The 18824-nt window shown below is 44.0% G+C and overlaps 7 protein-coding genes across 7 annotated transcripts; 3 read left to right on the top strand and 4 right to left on the bottom strand.

Annotated features, from left to right (window-relative positions):
- Positions 1-163: 163 nt before the first annotated feature.
- PUMCH_002216 (uncharacterized protein) lies at positions 164-1402 on the bottom strand (the record flags this gene model as incomplete). Its single annotated transcript, XM_063021230.1, has 1 exon — positions 164-1402. The coding sequence occupies one exon, from the start codon at positions 1400-1402 to the stop codon at positions 164-166; it is 1239 nt and encodes a 412-aa protein (XP_062877300.1).
- Positions 1403-1869: 467 nt separating this feature from the next.
- Positions 1870-3180, bottom strand: PUMCH_002215 (uncharacterized protein; the record flags this gene model as incomplete). The annotated part of the gene is made up of 1 exon (XM_063021229.1): positions 1870-3180. One exon carries the CDS (start codon positions 3178-3180, stop codon positions 1870-1872), a length of 1311 nt encoding a protein of 436 aa, XP_062877299.1.
- A 1489-nt stretch (positions 3181-4669) lies between these two features.
- PUMCH_002214 (uncharacterized protein) lies at positions 4670-6469 on the top strand (the record flags this gene model as incomplete). Its single annotated transcript, XM_063021228.1, has 1 exon — positions 4670-6469. One exon carries the CDS (start codon positions 4670-4672, stop codon positions 6467-6469), a length of 1800 nt encoding a protein of 599 aa, XP_062877298.1.
- Positions 6470-6832: 363 nt separating this feature from the next.
- PUMCH_002213 (uncharacterized protein) lies at positions 6833-9544 on the top strand (the record flags this gene model as incomplete). The annotated part of the gene is made up of 1 exon (XM_063021227.1): positions 6833-9544. The coding sequence occupies one exon, from the start codon at positions 6833-6835 to the stop codon at positions 9542-9544; it is 2712 nt and encodes a 903-aa protein (XP_062877297.1).
- A 144-nt stretch (positions 9545-9688) lies between these two features.
- Positions 9689-10717, bottom strand: PUMCH_002212 (uncharacterized protein; the record flags this gene model as incomplete). The annotated part of the gene is made up of 1 exon (XM_063021226.1): positions 9689-10717. One exon carries the CDS (start codon positions 10715-10717, stop codon positions 9689-9691), a length of 1029 nt encoding a protein of 342 aa, XP_062877296.1.
- Positions 10718-11490: 773 nt separating this feature from the next.
- Positions 11491-12144, top strand: PUMCH_002211 (uncharacterized protein; the record flags this gene model as incomplete). Its single annotated transcript, XM_063021225.1, has 1 exon — positions 11491-12144. One exon carries the CDS (start codon positions 11491-11493, stop codon positions 12142-12144), a length of 654 nt encoding a protein of 217 aa, XP_062877295.1.
- Positions 12145-12460: 316 nt separating this feature from the next.
- On the bottom strand, positions 12461-13963 carry PUMCH_002210 (uncharacterized protein; the record flags this gene model as incomplete). The annotated part of the gene is made up of 1 exon (XM_063021224.1): positions 12461-13963. One exon carries the CDS (start codon positions 13961-13963, stop codon positions 12461-12463), a length of 1503 nt encoding a protein of 500 aa, XP_062877294.1.
- Positions 13964-18824: the final 4861 nt, after the last annotated feature.

Raw genomic sequence — 18824 nt, 5'->3', positions numbered from 1 at the left:
CTTCTATTATAGCAATGTTTATTTTTGAAGTTGGGCTCTTTGGTATAAAAAATCTCACTTCATCGAATTGTCTAGACACTAACTGTGGTCAAATATTATACTGGACGATATATGCAAAATGAAATAAAAGTGAGTTTTTGGTAATCCTTGCGTCAAACTTGGCCTAGAAGTCATCTCCCTTAGACACAACCTCCTTCATGTGTGGATGCAACAAGATAGTGTGCTCGAATTGGGCAGTGTAGCTTCCTGCGACGTCCACCAATGGAGGATAATCCTCAACAACACCAGCTCTCACCAATTGGTTCAAAGCCAAAAGATAATTGCTCTCTCCAGCACGTTCGAGATATCTTCTGCACCATGGCAATGTTCCGAAGTTCGACTTGATCGATTTGACCAAATTTTTGGCGCTTTGGGTTGAAAGAGGGATGTTGTCGATATCCTGATTCAAGGCATAGTGCGAACATTCACCTTGTCCAATGACATAACCGTTACCAGTGGTACCGAAGGTCTCAATGGCGAAGGTCTCACCTTCTTCCATCTTGGTCATGTCACCATTTGCCACAATCGGCACGGTTTTTCCAGAGTGGATGACATAATCGCCGATGTTGTGACCGTTCAAATTACGGATGCACTTAATAGGATAGGTCTTACCATTGAGCTCCATCTCGTAGGACTCCATAACCTCTTGAACAGCAGCACCGATGTCGTTCAAACGAACATCGATACCAGCCTCCTTGACACCAGTATAGGTAGCTTCTCTGACTGCAGTCAAAAGACTGTCGTACTTGTCATCGAAAGTAAGCGTAAATGCAGAGTCTACAATGCGACCGTTGACATGAACACCAATATCAATCTTCATGACATCATCCTGCTTGACAATTTGCTTGTCGGTAGAATTAGGAGTATAGTGTGCAGCGATATGATTAACAGAGAGACCGGTAGGGAATCCGATACCCTGCTTCAAGGTGTGGTCATTGCCAGTGTACTTACGCACGGAATTTTCAATGAGGTCTGCGGCCTCCAACATCAGCATACCTGGACGAATGTTTTGGCGAGCTTTGGCACGTACTCTTCTGTGAATCTCCGCACCCTTTCTGAAGTCTTGCCATCTATTGTTCTGCTGTCTATCCAAATAACGCTTCTCTTCATCAGTGGTACGGTAGCTGTTGACCTCAAGAGGGTACTCCATCCATTCACCTTCGGGGAATACATTATCTGGGTAGGAGTTGTTGATGTAGACAATTCCTTTCTTCTTGTTGCTCTTCTTCTTCTTCTTCTTAGCAGCTGTAGCGTCTTCTACCACTGCTTGCGACTCTGGAGTCACATCATTTCCCTCGGATTTTGGAGTCTCTTCTGACTCCAATTGCAAATTTTTTAATGCTTCTTCTGTTGGGGCTGACATAATTGTGGTCTTACTATTGTAACACTGTTTCAGGTATAAAGATAGAGATGACTGTCACGTGATTAACGGCTGCAAAAGTAAAGGAACGAAAATCTTGGAATGTATTTCGGAGGCGTAGAAGGACTATTTAGAGCTTCTCCCAAGTTTGCATGAATGATGACTAGTTCAATTGAGGTCTTCAATTCTTGGGTATTGTAGTGATTACAGAAGCAATGAGGGATTGTGCAACAAATTTATTGAAGTTGAATTGAGAGAAACAAAAATTGAAGGAGAAGATAATGAAGTAATAATGTTGATCTGTTAACTCGAAGACTTCAATTTTGAAAGTCGTCAAAAGTTAGAATCATCTATAGATAAAAAGGAGCTTGAAGTAGGTTGATGCGGACTATGGCTGTAAACCAAGACGAGATCTCAAAGCGATCGGATGCGAAGCGAGTGGATAGATAATTGAAAAATCGGGACTGTTTCTACATTCCTCCCTTCTGTCCAGAATCATCCTCTCCATACTCCAGCTTCGAGAAGAGCTCTTGTCCATCGAAATTAATCATCTTTGCATCAACTACCTTCACTTGTGCCGAGGCGTCCTGAGACAAAGCGGAGAGGTTAGGCGTTTGCATGAGCCCCTTTCCTGCCACAGATCCCGGGTTCATGGTTGCAGCCATGGCCGGAGATGGCGTGAAAAAATTAATGTAATCATTCATATTGAAATCAGCAGGGGTTAAGGAAACCCCCTCAGAAGGCAAGTTACCTCCCAACAGACCACCTAATGAAGGAGAAAAGCGTCTATGAGGAGTTCTATCGCTGACACCCAATGGCTTCTTGGGCGTCATTGGAGGTTGCGGGGCTATGAACTGAGCACCATTTCCGGATGGTTTACTCCAAGCTGAGAACACAGAATGGTGGCTGGGAGCAATAACCGCGCGTGGAGTCGTTCCAAAGGGCCGAGCAGGAGATGGAGAGGTGGCCAAATACATGAGAAGATCGGCACCCTCATCCTGAGTACTTTCTGGCCGACCTGGCTGTGTGGGCGTAGCAAAAGCTTGGTTGGCAAGTTGCTTCTTGGAAAGAGTAGGCGTCGTCGAGCTTTTCATACTAGCGACAGGATTAAAGTTCGGAGGCCGGCGACCAAGAGACGCTGATGTGAGCGAAGCAGCCGCATTACCAACTAAATGTGGCTGGAGAGGCGCAGTGGAATTATTTGGAAATGTAGATGCAGCCAGCAGTTTACCATCTAAGATGGGCAGAGGAGTCAAACCCAGCTTTTGCGGCGATGCAGCAGGAGGAAGCGCCTGGAGCACCATTTGTGGCTCAGGACGGCCTGCCGCCCCTGCACGATTTCTGTGTAGTTTAGTTGGTGACTCGTTGTGTTCAGACGGCCCTTTCGATGGACTGGAAAGAAGAAGCGAAGAGTCTGCGAGCTTTGGTGACGCTCCATTGGGCGATCTGAGGTTTGGCAGGGAGTTTAGCGTAGGCACACGACCAGAGGAGCCATTGCGTTTCCACATGTAGTAGCTCTTGAGAGGACTTGACTTCGGAAGCAGAGTTTGCAGAACCGGAGAGTCTGGAGGCAACAGACGCTGTGCGTTTGCTGTAGTTGATGTGAGCAGCTGCTTAGCCGTCACAGATGCGCGAGAGAGCTTCCGTTTTAGCTTCTTTGCAATTTGCTCGAACTCTTCTTTGTTCATGAGACTTCCTGAAGACTCTCTTTTGGCAGAGTTGGGAGCGGACATGTTGGAGTCTAGTGAGTTGGAAGAATTTGAGTCTTTAAGTGTGTGCATACCAATGAATTGTTGCAGCCGGTTTCAGACTGGAGTGAACTTTGAACAAGTTTAGGGCCTCGACGAGAAACAGTAGAGAGATGGCTATACAACAAACAGCACGAGAGACACGAGTCGATACGAAAGAACTCAAACTTCAATATCTCTCTCAGGCCTTAAGCTTGCGAGAGTAGAATAGGTCCGTAGAAACGAGATGGGCAGAAGAAAACTGTGCTTGTTGAAAATACTTCACCACCGACTTCAGCGATGCTTAAGTAATTGAAGTAGAGATCACACTAACAAGAAGATTAATAGGAAAAGTACAAACTATGGGAACTGAATGACTGTTGCTTCTTTTCTGTAAAAGAGATATTAAAGTAAGAGAAGAGCCGATACGCTTCCGGCTGGTCCCAATTAGGTGTAGTAATTGCAGACTGACGCGCGTGTGGCCCAGTTGGGTCTAATGAGATACATGAAGTAGTGCAGGCACGGATGGAAGTGCAGGCACGCCGACAGACATTGTAGAGAATAAGACAAGAACAGGTTGACTAGATCGATGATTGGCTTTTCAATTAAACTCAGTGACACTAAATTAGTTATGAAAACAGATCTCTCGCTTTTGGCTATTCAAATGCCGAGGGATGCGGCGAAAATGAGTTGGAACAATTGTGCTATGCAATAGATAAAACAAACGACGTTTTCCATTCAAAACGGCATATTTCGAGGGCAGTAGCTCCATCTGACTTTGGAAGATGTTTCCGTCAATTGTGAAACTGTAAAGCCTGAAGTAGGCAACCCGAGCGTCAATTGACCTCAATTTGCAGCCAATTTCAGGCGCGTCTAAGATGTATTACAGCCCAATGTGCAGTTAAACTAGGTCTTGGGATAAGCATGCCGAAGCATGAATGGGGCATCTAGTTTTATGAGAAATCAATTGGTATAGATTTCAAATCGTCGAAATAAGCTGCTTTCATGGACGACATATTCAGATATCGTCTCGGAATGCAGAAGTGAAGCAAAGTCTCTTAAAAGTGATACTGGTCTAAGACGGGATCTATCGCTGCAAGGATATGATATTCTGCAAAGCACCTGGAAAATCTGCCCAGATATGACACAGGACACTGATCAAATCTGTAGGTCTAATTGTCAATTCGTTGTGAATAGGAAGAGAACTAAGGTATCGTAGGCCATCACTGACCGATAGAAATACAGTAGGCAATTTTTTGTACGACTCCATTCTGACAGAAATGATTCTACGAAATAACAACTCAGAATTTTTTTTCTCCAGCTCGATGATTCTGCGTACGTCTTATCGCTCGGCGTAACCCGAACTAAAGTCACCTAGTTAGATAAGGAACGGAAATATATCAAGCGACAATATTTCCTAGGTAATGAGATCCTCTTTTCAATTGATATTTTAGATATCATTTTCCATTTGCCCTTTTTTCTCTATTTCGGACACGTGATCCCAATACGTTTCTTGATTCCTCTGAACTTCTGACTGAAAGCCATGATTCCGCCTCTACCTTTCATTCCGCTATTGTTGGCGTATGCTTTGTATCAAGCAATTACCTCGGCATTACCAAGATTGTTTCTTGTGCCACCACTGGGATGGCAAACCAAGATCCAGAAAGTGATTGATCACTCTAAACCCATATATCTTAAGGTAGGACTGAAGCGGTCGAGTTTCCGCCGGCGCCTAATTACAGCAAGTACCCAACCTTCTTTCTATACCAATTTCAACAACAACAAATTGAAGTTGTTACCGGAAGATTCCTCGAATGTTGACGGCAAGTTCATGAATGCTATGAAAAGTAGAGATCCAGAAGATCCTTCTCGCAAAGTCTTGTATGGATTTTTTCATCCTTATGCAAACAATGGAGGTGGGGGAGAGAAGGTTTTGTGGCAAGCTGTGGAGGCTACTTTATTGGAAGATGATAGGAACATTGCCGTGATATATACAACCAATATCGATGCCAAACCTTTGGAGATCTTGGCAAAGGCAGACCTGAAGTTCAACATCAAGAGCCTTGATTCTAAGAGAATCGTATTTATTTATTTGCGCAGGTTCTCTGCCTTGATTGATGCCGCCTATTGGAAACACTTCACTCTTGTTGGCCAGCTCATAGGGTCCGTGCTTCTAGGTCTCGAAGCCATGTATGAGCTCAGCCCAGACATTTGGATTGACACAATTGGTCTTCCCGGGAGTTACTGGTTAGTCAATTTGATTCTCAAGGTGCCAATTGTGGCATATGTGCATTATCCTATCATTCAACCAGACATGTTCAACAAATTGAAATTCAATTCCTTAGGTAGCTTGAAGTCATTTAAGCCAAATCTTGGCGATTTGAAGCAAGCGTTCAAGTTCATTTATTGGAGTTTGATGTCCTTTGTTTACACATATCTTGGCCTGTGCGTGGATGTAACATTGGCTAATGGAAGCTGGACCTTCGATCACATTAAAAACATTTGGAGCAGGAATTCCTCAGAATCCTTGAGTATCTTGTATCCTCCATGTTCTACAGAGACCTTTGCGTACACTGAGGAAACTCAAGAACGAGAGAACAAGCTCCTCTACATTGCTCAATTTAGACCAGAAAAGAGGCATCTGCTCATTGTTTCTGAATTCAACAAGTTTTTAAACAGCCTTCGAGAAGCTAAGGTGCCTGTTAGCTCATGGCCAAAGGTCGTATTCCTAGGCTCGTGCAAGACAAAAGACGACTCGCATGTTCTCGATGATCTTCGAGAACAAGTCAAGCAAATGGAGCTAGCAGATTTTATTGAGTTTATTGTGGATTGTTCTTTTGACGAAGTGAAGAGCGCCTTGAGCAGGTGCAAGTTTGGCTTGAATGCCATGTGGAATGAACATTTTGGCATAGGAGTCGTGGAATACGCAAGTTCGGGTGTGGTGCCTATTGTCCATGCATCTGCTGGACCACTTCTTGATATTCTCAGTGTTAATGGTCCATCTCATGGGTGGAAGAACGATGCTGGCTTCTTTTTCAAGTGCGAGTCTGACCCTGACTATCTAGGCGAGAAGAAGGAAAATATGTTGGTATTTGACATTAACGGCAGCCCCCTGATGTTTCCCTCGCTATCCCAATTACTTGATAGAATCTATATCGAAGAGCCACAGGAGATTGACTCGACGAGTATGGAGTCCAAGAGAAAAGCTGCGTTGGCATATGTCACTGAGAAGTTTTCGAACGAGGCCTTTAGTCGTCAATGGGCTCAAAAAATGGGCGTTGCGTCGACGTTAGAGGCAGAATACAGAAAGAATAAGAGAGACAAGGTTTGCAAAGTTTACTAGTTGATCATGCGATGTACAGATTGATGAAGTCATTTAAGTGAATACCTATGGTTTAAGCTATTCCAACTCCACAATACACAAATTTTATTATACAAATCTTTCTTTTGGTATCTGGCCATAGATCTCTGAAAAGAGAATGCCAACACCAAACACCAAAAACATCAACAAGAGAATCAACTCAAACCAAAAAATAGCTTAAGAAAACATCAATTCCCAAGAATTCCACCCTCATTTCCCAATTTACAAATTAATTGTACCAAACCAGACTTTCCCTCCTACCAATTCTGGCACGACGTGTCCGTACCATACAGCACACCTACTCCGAGAAGTTACCAAAATACGCTCCTCAACGTACAACATCTAATGAAGTTAGACGTCGCTAAACAGTTCACGTCGCGCTCAGAAAGGGTCAAAGGCATTGACTGCCACCCTACCGAGCCTTGGATCTTGACCACCTTATACAATGGTGAGGTGGAGATTTGGTCTTACGCTACCAACAAACTCGTCAAGTCTATTCAAGTGACTGATTTGCCGGTCAGAGCTGGTCGTTTCATTGCCAGAAAGAACTGGATTGTTGTTGGATCCGACGATTTCAAGGTGCGCGTCTACAACTACAACACTGGCGAAAAGGTGGCAGAGTTCGAGGCACACCCAGACTACATTAGAAGCATAGCTGTCCATGCCACTTTGCCATATGTTTTGACTTCTTCGGATGATTTCACTGTAAGATTGTGGAACTGGGACAAGAACTGGCAGTTGGAGCAGAAGTACGAGGGCCATCAGCACTATGTCATGAGCGTTTGTTTCAATCCAAAGGATGCAAACACTTTTGCCTCTGCATGTTTGGACCGCACTGTCAAGGTTTGGTCCCTTGGCTCGACCACCCCAAATTACTCTTTGGTTGCACATGAGAGCAAGGGTGTTAACTACGTAGACTACTATCCTCAAGCAGACAAGCCATACTTGATTACTGCCTCCGACGACAAGACCATCAAGGTCTGGGACTATCAAACCAAAGCTTGCGTAGCCGTCTTGGAGGGTCACTTGGCCAACGTTTCCTTTGCTATTTTCCACCCAGAGTTGCCATTGATCATCTCTGGTTCCGAAGATGGCACTGTTCGTTTCTGGGACTCCAGTACCTTCAAGTTGGTGAAGACCGTCAACTACGGTTTGGACCGTGTGTGGTGTGTGAGCGTTTTGCAAAAGTCCAATCTTATTGCCTTGGGTTGCGACGCCGGTTACGTTGGTGTTAAGCTAGGAAACGAAGAGCCAATGTTCTCCATGGATGGCAACGGAAAATTAATCTATGCTAAAAATTCGGAAGTTTTCCAGACTTTAATCCGTCCTACCTCCACGGACGGTCTTAAGGATGGTGAGGTTTTGCCACTTCAACAAAAAGAATTGGGTACCATCGAGTTGTATCCTCAATCGTTAGCCCACTCTCCAAATGGTCGTTACGCTGCAGTATGCGGTGACGGCGAGTATCTCGTGTACACTGCATTGGCTTGGAGAGCAAAGTCTTTTGGTAAAGCCCTTGGGTTTGCTTGGAACACACATGACTTCTCGAATGCAACAACTTTCGCTGTTAGAGAATCTAGAATGTCTGTGAAGATCTTCAAGAATTTCAATGAGCACGTTAGTGTGGATCTTATGTACGAAGCAGACAAACTCTACCCTGGCGCGTTGCTTGGTGTCAAGTCTGCTGGTGTCTTGTGCTTCTACGACTGGGATACCGGTGCTTTAATCAGAGACATTGAGGAGGATGTGCAAGACTGTGTGTGGTCCGAAAACGGTGAGCTTGTAGCCCTTATGACTTCATCAGAGGCAGCTGATGGTTCTGCTGCAAACAAGTCTAATGAAACCTATCTTTTGCGTTTCGACAGAAACGTTTTCAATGAACATGTTGGTCAAGGAGAAAGTGCATCCGATGCTGGCGAAAGCGCCTTTGATGTGTTGTACACCTTGCCTTCCCCAGATCCTATTTTGTCTGCCAAGTTCATTGGTGATGTTTTGGTCTACACTACATCGACGTCCAACAGATTGAATTACTTCGTTGGTGGCGAAATCATCAACTTGAGCCACTTTGACCACAAACTTTACATTCTCGGCTACAAGCCCAACGAGGCAAAATTGTACCTTATCGACAAATCCTTCAATGTTGTTTCATGGTACATCAACTCCGCAGTGTTAGAGTTCCAGACTCTTGTCTTGCGCGGAGACCTTGAACAATTCGCCACAGCCAAAATCTTCGACGAGGAGTTGAACGAAGAAATCCCAGACATCACTACTGTGGGAACCGAGCAATTGAGTGAGGAATATTCGGCATACATGTCTAACTTGGGCAAGTCAGAATTGAACCAGTTAGCTAGATTTTTCGAAAAATCTGGTTATCTGAAATTATCCTTTCAACTTTCGCAAGATTTCGATTCAAAGTTCCTGATTGCATTGACAATAAGTGACTTGGACTCTCTCTACAGCTTATTGTCAGACTATCAAAACGAAAACCCTTCAACGGCAGTGACGAATGTTCGTAAATGGAAGAACTTGGGAGACTCGGCATTGAAGAAGTGGAACATGAAAATTGCGGAAGACTGCTACTGGATGGCAAAGGATTACTCCACATTATTGTTGTTGTTGACCTCGACCTGCAACAAAGAGCTGTTGGCTCGTCTTGCCGAGGCTGCTGAGAGCAGTGGTAGATACAACATTGCCTTCCAAGCTTGGTGGTCTATTCAAAACACCGAAAAGTGTGTCGAGCTTCTAGTCAAGACCGAAAGATACAGCGAGGCTGCTTTCTTTGGCCGCACATACGGTATTTCTTCGACTAAACTCCATGATGTCATTGGCAAATGGAAAAATCAATTGGACACCACTGGAAGGGAGAAAATTAGCGAGCGGTTGATTACAGAATTGACTGGCCTCTCTCTTGAAGATAGTGTGAATGCAGAGCCTGAGGTGGGACCGGATGCTGAACCTGAGGTGAAACCAGATGCTGAATCTGAGGCTTTAATTAATCTCGAGGAGGATGACCTTCTTGACTTAGAGGAGCCTGCTGAACTACAGACAGCGGCTTAATGCGTATTTGCGTCAAGCTCCCGTTAACTCGTCATTCTATTACAAAATTTTATCGTGTACAAAAGCTTGTAGATAGAGGTACTTACGTAGATTGAAAGGAGATCACTACATATATGAGTCTGCCTTTGTTGAGCAGAACGAGAATTAAGGTTTAGCTTCAACTTGTATTTGACGAACATCGAACAAGTCATATTTGTCGTATGTCTTGTTTAATTTTTTCTTGCAGATGAAGAACACTTCTTTAAGAGACAAACGAGGATCTACATGATCGAATCGCCACCTTTCCACACTCTGGAACATTTTTTCAAGTCTTCTTTGTAATAATCCGAGCCCCTGGTCGCCAGGGCGAACATCAGCTAACCGTAAAACAAAGGTACCATTCTTAGCCAATGAATCGCAGCAAAGCAACATGGCCGCATCAGCAAGGTCTAAGTGAGCTTCATGAGGATTTACTAGAGGCTGGCGTAGTAGCTCATTTTCTCTACTTCTTATGAACGGCTTCGCCATGGTGTTGTTGAAGAAGCCATCACGCTGCAAGAAAGCAGTCGTCAAGTCGGAGAGAATAAGATCAGCCTGGTATCTATCAAGATCCATGTCTTGGTCGAAATAGGCCAGTTTATTTTCTATGGTAAGGGAACTTACTTTACTAGCAAGCCTCGTGATATCAGCTTCAATGTTGTCCTTAGTAGACGACTCAGAGTTTAATTGTGATTTTTTTCGAGCTTCTTCAAGGATGTACGTTCGTTTTTTTAATAGATCCAAGATGTTCGAATGTGCGTTTTGAGAGTAGATGTTTCCTTGAATGGAATAGGTCCCTTTCGGTGCTTGACAAAAAAGAATGTCAAAACCAACCACAGTGCAAATAGTATTGAGCTTATGGGGCTCGACGGAATGTACCTCTGAAAGTCTCTTTTGAGCATACAGTAACCAATTGCCTGGAGCGAAGCCAAGATCCACCATTCTCGTCACTGTATCATTGAACAAATCGAATTCTTTGTCCAATTGCGATATGCTCATGTGAGAGAAACGATCCTGTTCTTTAATTTGTTCATCTCTACTTCCTGGTTTCCTCGCGTACAGCCGTTTTGTACGTAGTATGTGTAAACCATATTTCAAAACTGAAGCATGCCTTGAAAGGACAGTGTGCGTCTGGATAAAGGATGGCACTATCATTCGCTCAAATGTATGAATGCGTGAGTATTTCAATTGACATAATTGAGTGTCCTCTCGAAGTTAGTGCTAGACAATAATTACTTGGATTCCAAGTATTAGATTCCTCTACGGTGGAGGGTCATATGCATGATCTGATCTAGCACCATTGTATGTATATTTAATCAATAAGTTTGAGCAAGTGTTTGGACGAAAAAATAGTTCAGAGAATTCGAGTTTGCTCTATTGAATTTCATTATACAATTATTTTGATTATATCGATTATGTTGTTCATCGTATCAAAAGCGCTCAGGCTGATGCTAATACAAAAATCACCTTAAAGGACATTATACTTGGTGGAAAGTGGTAAATACGACAGTGATTTACGGGATCTTTCTTTTAGGAAAAGCGCTAGGAATGTGAAAAAAAGAAGAACAAATATTCCATATACAAAACCCCTTTTGTTTAGGTCATGGCTTCTAGTCGTGTTTAGTGTTACTGTAGTGGACTAGCGCTGTGCTACATGAGCCAGCTCACCAAATAAAATCTGAAAGAAATCAGAAATAATTTTGGAAGAATTTAACTCAATTACTCACCTATTTTCCACCAAGAACTGAATTTTGATTACTTCCTCCTATTGCGTTGTAACTCTTCTGCAATCCATCTACTTGTGTCACGTGCGAGGGCTGCAGCCCCCTCGCGCATCTACCACAAAATTTTCATCGCATCCCATTTATAACTCTTCATCCTCGTCGAATCACTTATTTACCAAATCTTTTGGGAGACGAACATTCATCATGTCTAAGATTTCCACCGCCGATGTCCGTGAGCACGTCAACAAGTTGTTGACTCACTCCAACGAGACCAAGAAGAGAAACTTCTTGGAGACTGTTGAGCTTCAAGTTGGTTTGAAGAACTACGACCCACAAAGAGACAAGCGTTTCTCTGGTACCTTGAGATTGCCTCAAGTCCCAAGACCAAACATGACTCTCTGTATCTTCGGTGACGCTTTCGATGTCGACAGAGCTAAGTCTGTTGGTGTTGACGCTATGTCCGTCGATGACTTGAAGAAGTTGAACAAGAACAAGAAGTTGATCAAGAAGTTGGCTAAGAAGTACAACGCTTTCATCGCTTCCGAGGTTTTGATCAAGCAGGTCCCAAGATTGTTGGGTCCTCAATTGTCCAAGGCTGGTAAGTTCCCAACCCCAGTTTCCCACAACGACGACTTGTACCAAAAGGTCCAAGACGTTAAGTCCACCATCAAGTTCCAATTGAAGAAGGTCTTGTGTTTGGCTGTTGCTGTCGGTAACGTCGAGATGGAGGAGGATGTCTTGGTCAACCAGATCATGATGGCCGCCAACTTCTTGGTTTCTTTGTTGAAGAAGAACTGGCAAAACGTTGGATCTTTGGTCATCAAGTCTACCATGGGTCCTTCTTTCAGACTTTACTAAGCGTGTGTATGTTTAATATAGACTGAGTCACAACTCTAATCTGAAATTTTCGTTAGCTTTGTAATTTTTACATTTAGAATTCTAGACCTTTCTCAACTTCCATTTGGGAAGGATGTCCGCATCTGCTTGTACGAAAGAATGCCGTGATGCATATGGATTATGAATTAGGATATTATATTAAATATAGAGATGATCTTCATGGCCAGACAAAGCGATAATATACATGAGCAGTTGCACATCGGCGACACAATGCGACTACAATGAGAGAATCCAGTTCCTTGAGGTTGCTTTGTGAGTTTCAAACACCATCAGACAATTACTTCTCAATTTGGAGAGATTCGACCTCTTTCGCAGCCTTAAGGACCTCCTTCTTTACCCGCGCAACTTCGTCCGGGCCTTTAGCGTCCTTGTGTAAATCCTTTGAAGAGTCATTAGTGCCTTTCGCCACGTCTTCCTCCTCGTCGTCATCATCATCGTCATCATCCTCCTCATCGTCATCGTCATCGTCATCATCATCGTCGTCATCGTCGTCATCGTCGTCATCATTGATGTTATCATCGTCATCATCATCCGCGATGGCATTGTCATTCTCGTTAACCTTGGAATCATCGTCTTCCTCATCATCAATATCGGGATAACCACCACATTTCATGACGATCTTGTTAACAATTTCATTCCAATCCATCATTCCACCCATACCAATATCACCATAAGAGCCAACTACTTTCTCCACAGGTTTTAAGATCTCAATCCATGGCATTTCCTCCGAAATGAGTCTTAATTGTCTTTTGGTAGCTGCGGAGTTGTAAGCATTACTGACCATTGCTGGAGCTAAGAGAATAGGGTATGCAGTGTTCCAAGCACGAATAACATTAGTGAGGAGATTATCACAGAGACCTAGGGATATCTTGGCCAAGGTATTTGCCGTGAGAGGACAGACTACCAAAACATCAGCCCAACGACGCAACTCAATATGGAGCACCGGGTCAGATCTGGTGTTCCAAGTGAGCCACTCATCGGCGTCTCTCCAAACTCTGACCTTCTTATTATTCTCTAGCAATTGCAAAGCCTCGTGGGAAATAAAGTTCTCAGAGGCTTTAGTAAGCAAGAGCTGAATGGCTATTTTGTCTGCAGTGTAGATTTCAAACAATTTGTTGATAATAAGCTTGATCTTCAGAGTTGACAATGCACCACATACTCCGAATAAAACATGGATCTTGCCGTCATCTTGAGGTAAACGTGGATCAATGTTTCCTTGTTCTGGCGTGACTGGCAGAGACAAACGCTCCTCCTTCCGTTGAAAACTAGGCGGATACTCGCCAGCAGGACCAGTCGTAGAGCCACTTCTTGAGCGGTTGACTGGCTTGACTGGCTTTACAGACTCGTTGTCATTGAAATGCGCATGCACAGAGGGTGCCTTGTGGTGTACGCTCTGATCAGGTGGGTTCTTTGTGTAATCTAGCGAAGCCGTCAGCTCAGCCTCACTGGTGTGGACACTGTATAACGATGAATCAAGAGTCTGAGGAGTACTTGAAACGGGGAGCTCAAATGAAGGCTTCACTACATCTACAGTGTGATTCTTCACGTCAAGCGCCACATGAGGCTTTGGTAACTGCTCCATTTTCGCCGTGCCAGGTGTTGTTGGAGACGTCGCGTTAGAGGAGACAAGCAGAGATTGCAGTGGCCTTGGCTTGGCCAAGATTGGTGGAGGAGATGGACAACGTAAGTTCGAGATGGCTTGCACGGCAGGTGGAATATCTTGAACGGATGAGGGCTCAGGAGAGCCGGCCGGAGTAGAGTTTTTCAGTGGCTCAGGCATGATTACACACTAATGAACTGTGATGGGGAGCAGGTCCTGTTAGACAAGCAAAGAAAGAGAAGAGAAGAGTAACAACACTTCCTGATCAAAGGGTCAATGCGGAGATTGATGACTATTGTTTTGCGATGGATTTGTCACAGACAAAGCAATGGTGTGGCAATTCAATTAGAGCAACTGAGAACGGACGCCACAAAGCCAGAGAAGACCTTTTCGGAAGTTCGGACCAAAGGGAAGAAGCTGAGTCTACCCTCGATTAGGCGATTAAATAAGTGCGAATATATCCACGCGATATTTGCTGTGAGAAGCGGATATTGTTGAGTGAGAGGGTGTAATGAGTTTTTTGTGCTGCTGGGTGCGCAGAATAGGTGCGGCGTCACGAACAATTGAAAATCGAGAGACTAAGAGGACGTTCTGTTTCAATCAAAAATATTCTGCTGGAATTTCGTTTAGCTAGCTTGATTTTTCTCGAATTTTTAATGTCTGTTTTGTTTGTTTCGAACTTCTGTCAATTCTGACTAATAAACTGTGCGAATTATCAACACTTCTCTGGACCATGGCTCTACCGGGAGGATTTTACAAACTAAAAAAATACACGACGACAGACTTACGTATCGACAAATAGACGGGGATCCCAAAACCGTAGTATGAATTGCTCTTGAATTTTTCTGAGGCGAACCGGAAACCCATTTTCGGATTCTTCCTACTTGTTTGCGTATGTTGTATAATATGTATCAGGCTGTTTTCAGAACCATTTTTTTCTCTTCTTCTTAATTCTCGATTAACAGTTTGTCTTTTGTGTTGAGGGTCTCGAAGATTCCTTGCCTGTGACATTGTCATATCCTAAAGCGAGACGACTATCAACCTGCCGTAACTCTCAACCAATTCCTTGGTCCAAAAATTCATGTATTCATTCGAGGAAAGCAAGCTTTGCTTGGAATGCCTGTGGCTTCGATATTAACCGTTACATTGCTGCCGATCTTGGGCAGCTGGAAAAGGACATAATTTTAAGCCTCTTGTATGTATATTACAGTAGTCAAAATATTGCACCAGCAAAGTCTAGAGTATATTCTGGGCAGTATAATACCATTTTTCTAGATTTAAATTGTACGGGGATAGTTGCTGTGGATGCACTATCGGGCGCCGGAGTTTATTGCAACACTGTCATCCTCCGGCAACCCCTATAGCTCCAACCTTTAAATCTACATCGCCTGGAAATCCGCCCTTGCCCGCCTGAGTGATAATCGTGAACGATTCCCCTGAGATCAGATCCGTTGTCACATATGTATGAGCGGAGTTAAGAATAACGCTTTCCGCAACGCATACCTATGCAACTCAGCCGTTGGAGCAACAACGAGAAAAAAGCCGCCTCATTTAGCCCGCCCGCCACTGATGTAATTGAAATCCGGAGTACAGAATCGTCGTTACTGCGTTGAAGCGTTTCCTCGTGCATTGAAACGATTCGGTTATTGTTTGAGCCGGCATCATTGCCTACAGGTTATGTGCGATGGGCCCAAATGCATACCCGCGCGGCGGAGATTCATCTTGTTCTTGTGCAGCTGCACCTGGCGCAGTATATGCACAGTAGGTTAAACTTTCCGAAATTCCCATTTACTTGGTCCATTTGGACAAAGCAAACTACAATACCTAGGAGGGTATTTTGAATCAGTTCAAGATCTTAATCCAATAATCGTGCTCAAATAGTGTGAAACTTAATTGTGACACAATCTGAATGCTTCTCTTTAGAAGATCTTGCAGGACAAAGGCAATGGAATTGATGCCATCTAGAGTATCTCTAGCACATCTGGTTATGAAACGATCTGTTTAAGCAATCAGCATGGTTTTAATCTAGAACGTATGCATCGGGAAATCATCCCGGTCCGTCATCTGTTTTTTCGCGAGGTGTCAAGAATGACACCACTTTCATTTGAGCCTCACAAGATAGACATACGGAGTCTCTGAATGCAGACTATCAGTGGCTTCATTTCATCAAACTACAATCTCATTGATTTCTCTGCTCTGAGACTTATGCCGAGTTTGCCGGTAGCCCGTGAAAAGGCGGATAAGTTTAATTAGACTATGTTGCATGTCGGAAATAGCTTAACTTCCTTCAACGAGTGGTTTCATAATTTGAAACCTGTTGTGCAGCGCACACAAATGTCTTTCTCCATGCAATTGATAAGAGACACTGTCGTCAACTCCCATTTATGAGACAAATCTTGCTTCCACAATGGCGAAAGATCTACTTTGAGAATACTAATGTGAGCGGAACGTCTTCAGATCCAAACTCGGCGCTTTTTTAGTGGCTCCTTAAATGCCGACAATGTGGCTTTTGATAGTGTTGCACATTGGTGACACAATTGTCCTGTCGTTCATGTCATCGTTGTGTTGTGATATGCAACGGAATCTAATTGGAAGTGCGAACGCTTCAGCGCTGGGAAGAGTTTGTCTTGTCCTCTAAATTCATCTGGGTTCAATGAATTGTTTTTTTGAGCCCGGTCAGCTAGAGGGTACCCCTCAATTCCCTTCGGTACTACTCCGATAACTGAATTACAAGTCGAAAAACAAGGAGTCCAAATTAGCTAGATACACACAATTCATGGATAGGTAGTAAGCAATCAGGTGTCTTGACCCCGCTCACGGAACTCTTCTCGTATGACGACTTCTTAGCCCCAAACCCACGGAACATGTCAAGAATTGAGTATTGGTCTCGAAGCGGAGGCAATTGAATATGACATACCTTACTACTAAGATGGTAATTCTTTGCGGAGACTTCAGCTCGCTTCTCCTGTCCTTGCCTGTAGGTCCGTCAAACAGTAGATGTTCTACATGAGACTAAATGTATCAAGAATAATTCGCAATAAGTTGACAAAGTTGTCGGATCGTAGGGAGTATAACCAATTCTTGCAAAAGCAGCCGAACTCGATACTCCGGAGCTCTTGTCCACATTGACACCGGGAACCTTGCCAAAAGCGGGCAAGACTGCCTCAGCAATAGCCAAAAATGACCAAAATTGTCACAAGCAATGAAGCCGACAAGAATTTTTAAGAGCGTGTTCCCCAGTCTCCGCTTGTAACTTCCACCTTGCTGTCCTGTTGAAACACATGATAGGCTAATAGCCCAACAACAATATGAACGGGTTGGCGAGACCAACGATTTCTTGTACTCTTACACTCCATAGACCAAATATCTCACCCAATTAAAGCCATCTAGGATAATAACCATAGCGTCACTCTGACATCAGCGGCTATTGACCGGTTGAAACGTCATTCCGCCCTGGACTATCCATGGATAATCCATGGACAAAAGAAGTGTAATGGGACGGATTGGCAGACAGCACTGACTTCGGCAGCCAAGAATATTCAAAGCTAACATGGAATTCTGAGATTCCCCCATAGACTTGTCATTTTTTCCCAACTATCCACGGTTGCACTGCCATTACCGAGGTGTTAGTACACCCCAACGGTTTTCCGGCACTGCTAACGCTCATAACCCTGTTGGAACCATACGGTTGGATTGCTAGAACACGGAAGAGTGGATAGAAGCGGCTCAGCCTCATGTGTGTGCATACAAACTCCGGAAGGATGAGACTGAAAAGTGATTCGAGTTGCCAAAAGAAGGTTTATTGGCGGATACATGAATTCGAAGATGTATTTTCTGTGACAAATCGATAAATAATTTATAGAGATGACTCCTAAACTTATGTATTTATTAAAATGAGTTTCGTCTTGCTAGACCGCTTCAAATGTCGAATATTCCAAAGAAGCTTCGATCTCCGCAGATGTCAGCCTCTCTAGACTTGTCCGGCTAATTTGTCCGAATTGCATACATTGCAATATTCTAGGCTTCTCGGAGTTAATATAAACATTGGCGGGTGAATATTGATCTTAAGACCTTTAGTGTCTGCGCATCAGTGCCCATTCTGGCCGTAAGCTTGCGGCTGACCATTCAATGATATGTGCAGAAGCTGATTATGTAATGGAACTCACTTTGAAAACTAAAATACGAGCAGAAGACGGGGTTCGATGTTAAGCCATGGGCTCGCTTATTTGACGTATGCGCTTAGCGAGAATCGAGCTTTTTGCTTGAGCTGATACAGGGTGTGGTTTGGATACCCCTGACAAAGGCCGCCAGGTGTGACGTTGTAAGGACACGATTTGAGAATTTTCGGTCGCACTGGTGGCTGCATGCGGCATTGGCCGAGCCGCAGATTACGCAAAATTCCACCTTGGTTAGGAGGCTTTGCCGAAAATGCATAACGTGCGCAGAGACAGGATTTTAGATAGCATGCAGCAGCATTTCGCCGCTGCAAACACGTCTAAAAGCCACTATTCTCTTCTCATTTCACCGCGGATGTAACCAGTAGGCCTCGAAAGATGTATGTTGGAAGACTCATTTCCATTACAGATTACTGCCCGCGGTGCAGGAAACATCGGCTAGGAAACAAACAACGCCCTGTACTGCGTCCCGTCCTGGATATACAGCACACTTACGACACCTCGATAACATGTTTTCGAAAGCAAATGGGAAATTTCTGCCCGTTTGCGGGGCCGAACTCTGGGGACTGGAAGCGTGGTGGCTTAAAGCCGCCTCTCACGTCACCGTATACAATCCGTTGCATATATATACCTGAATCTGCAACACTTTCCTATGCACACATTTGCTTATATTTATTCATTGTTCCGGCTGACAATTTATAAGTACCCGGAATCCGCTCCTGGTTTCACACAACTTTTCCGCGAGTAGCACACATCAAAATCAGTTGTCCTCTGTTCTTTGACCGGATCGTACACTGTTGAAGACTGCGTTTATCGGGCAACGGCGTGTATCATTTTCGTGCGTTTGTCCATTCTCTTACTCGACT

This window comes from Australozyma saopauloensis, chromosome 3, assembly GCF_035610405.1.
Source record: "Australozyma saopauloensis chromosome 3, complete sequence".
Lineage (NCBI taxonomy): Eukaryota > Fungi > Ascomycota > Pichiomycetes > Serinales > Metschnikowiaceae > Australozyma > Australozyma saopauloensis.
The sequence above is the reverse complement of the archived record's forward strand: the minus strand, read 5'-3'. Positions and strand labels throughout refer to the sequence as shown.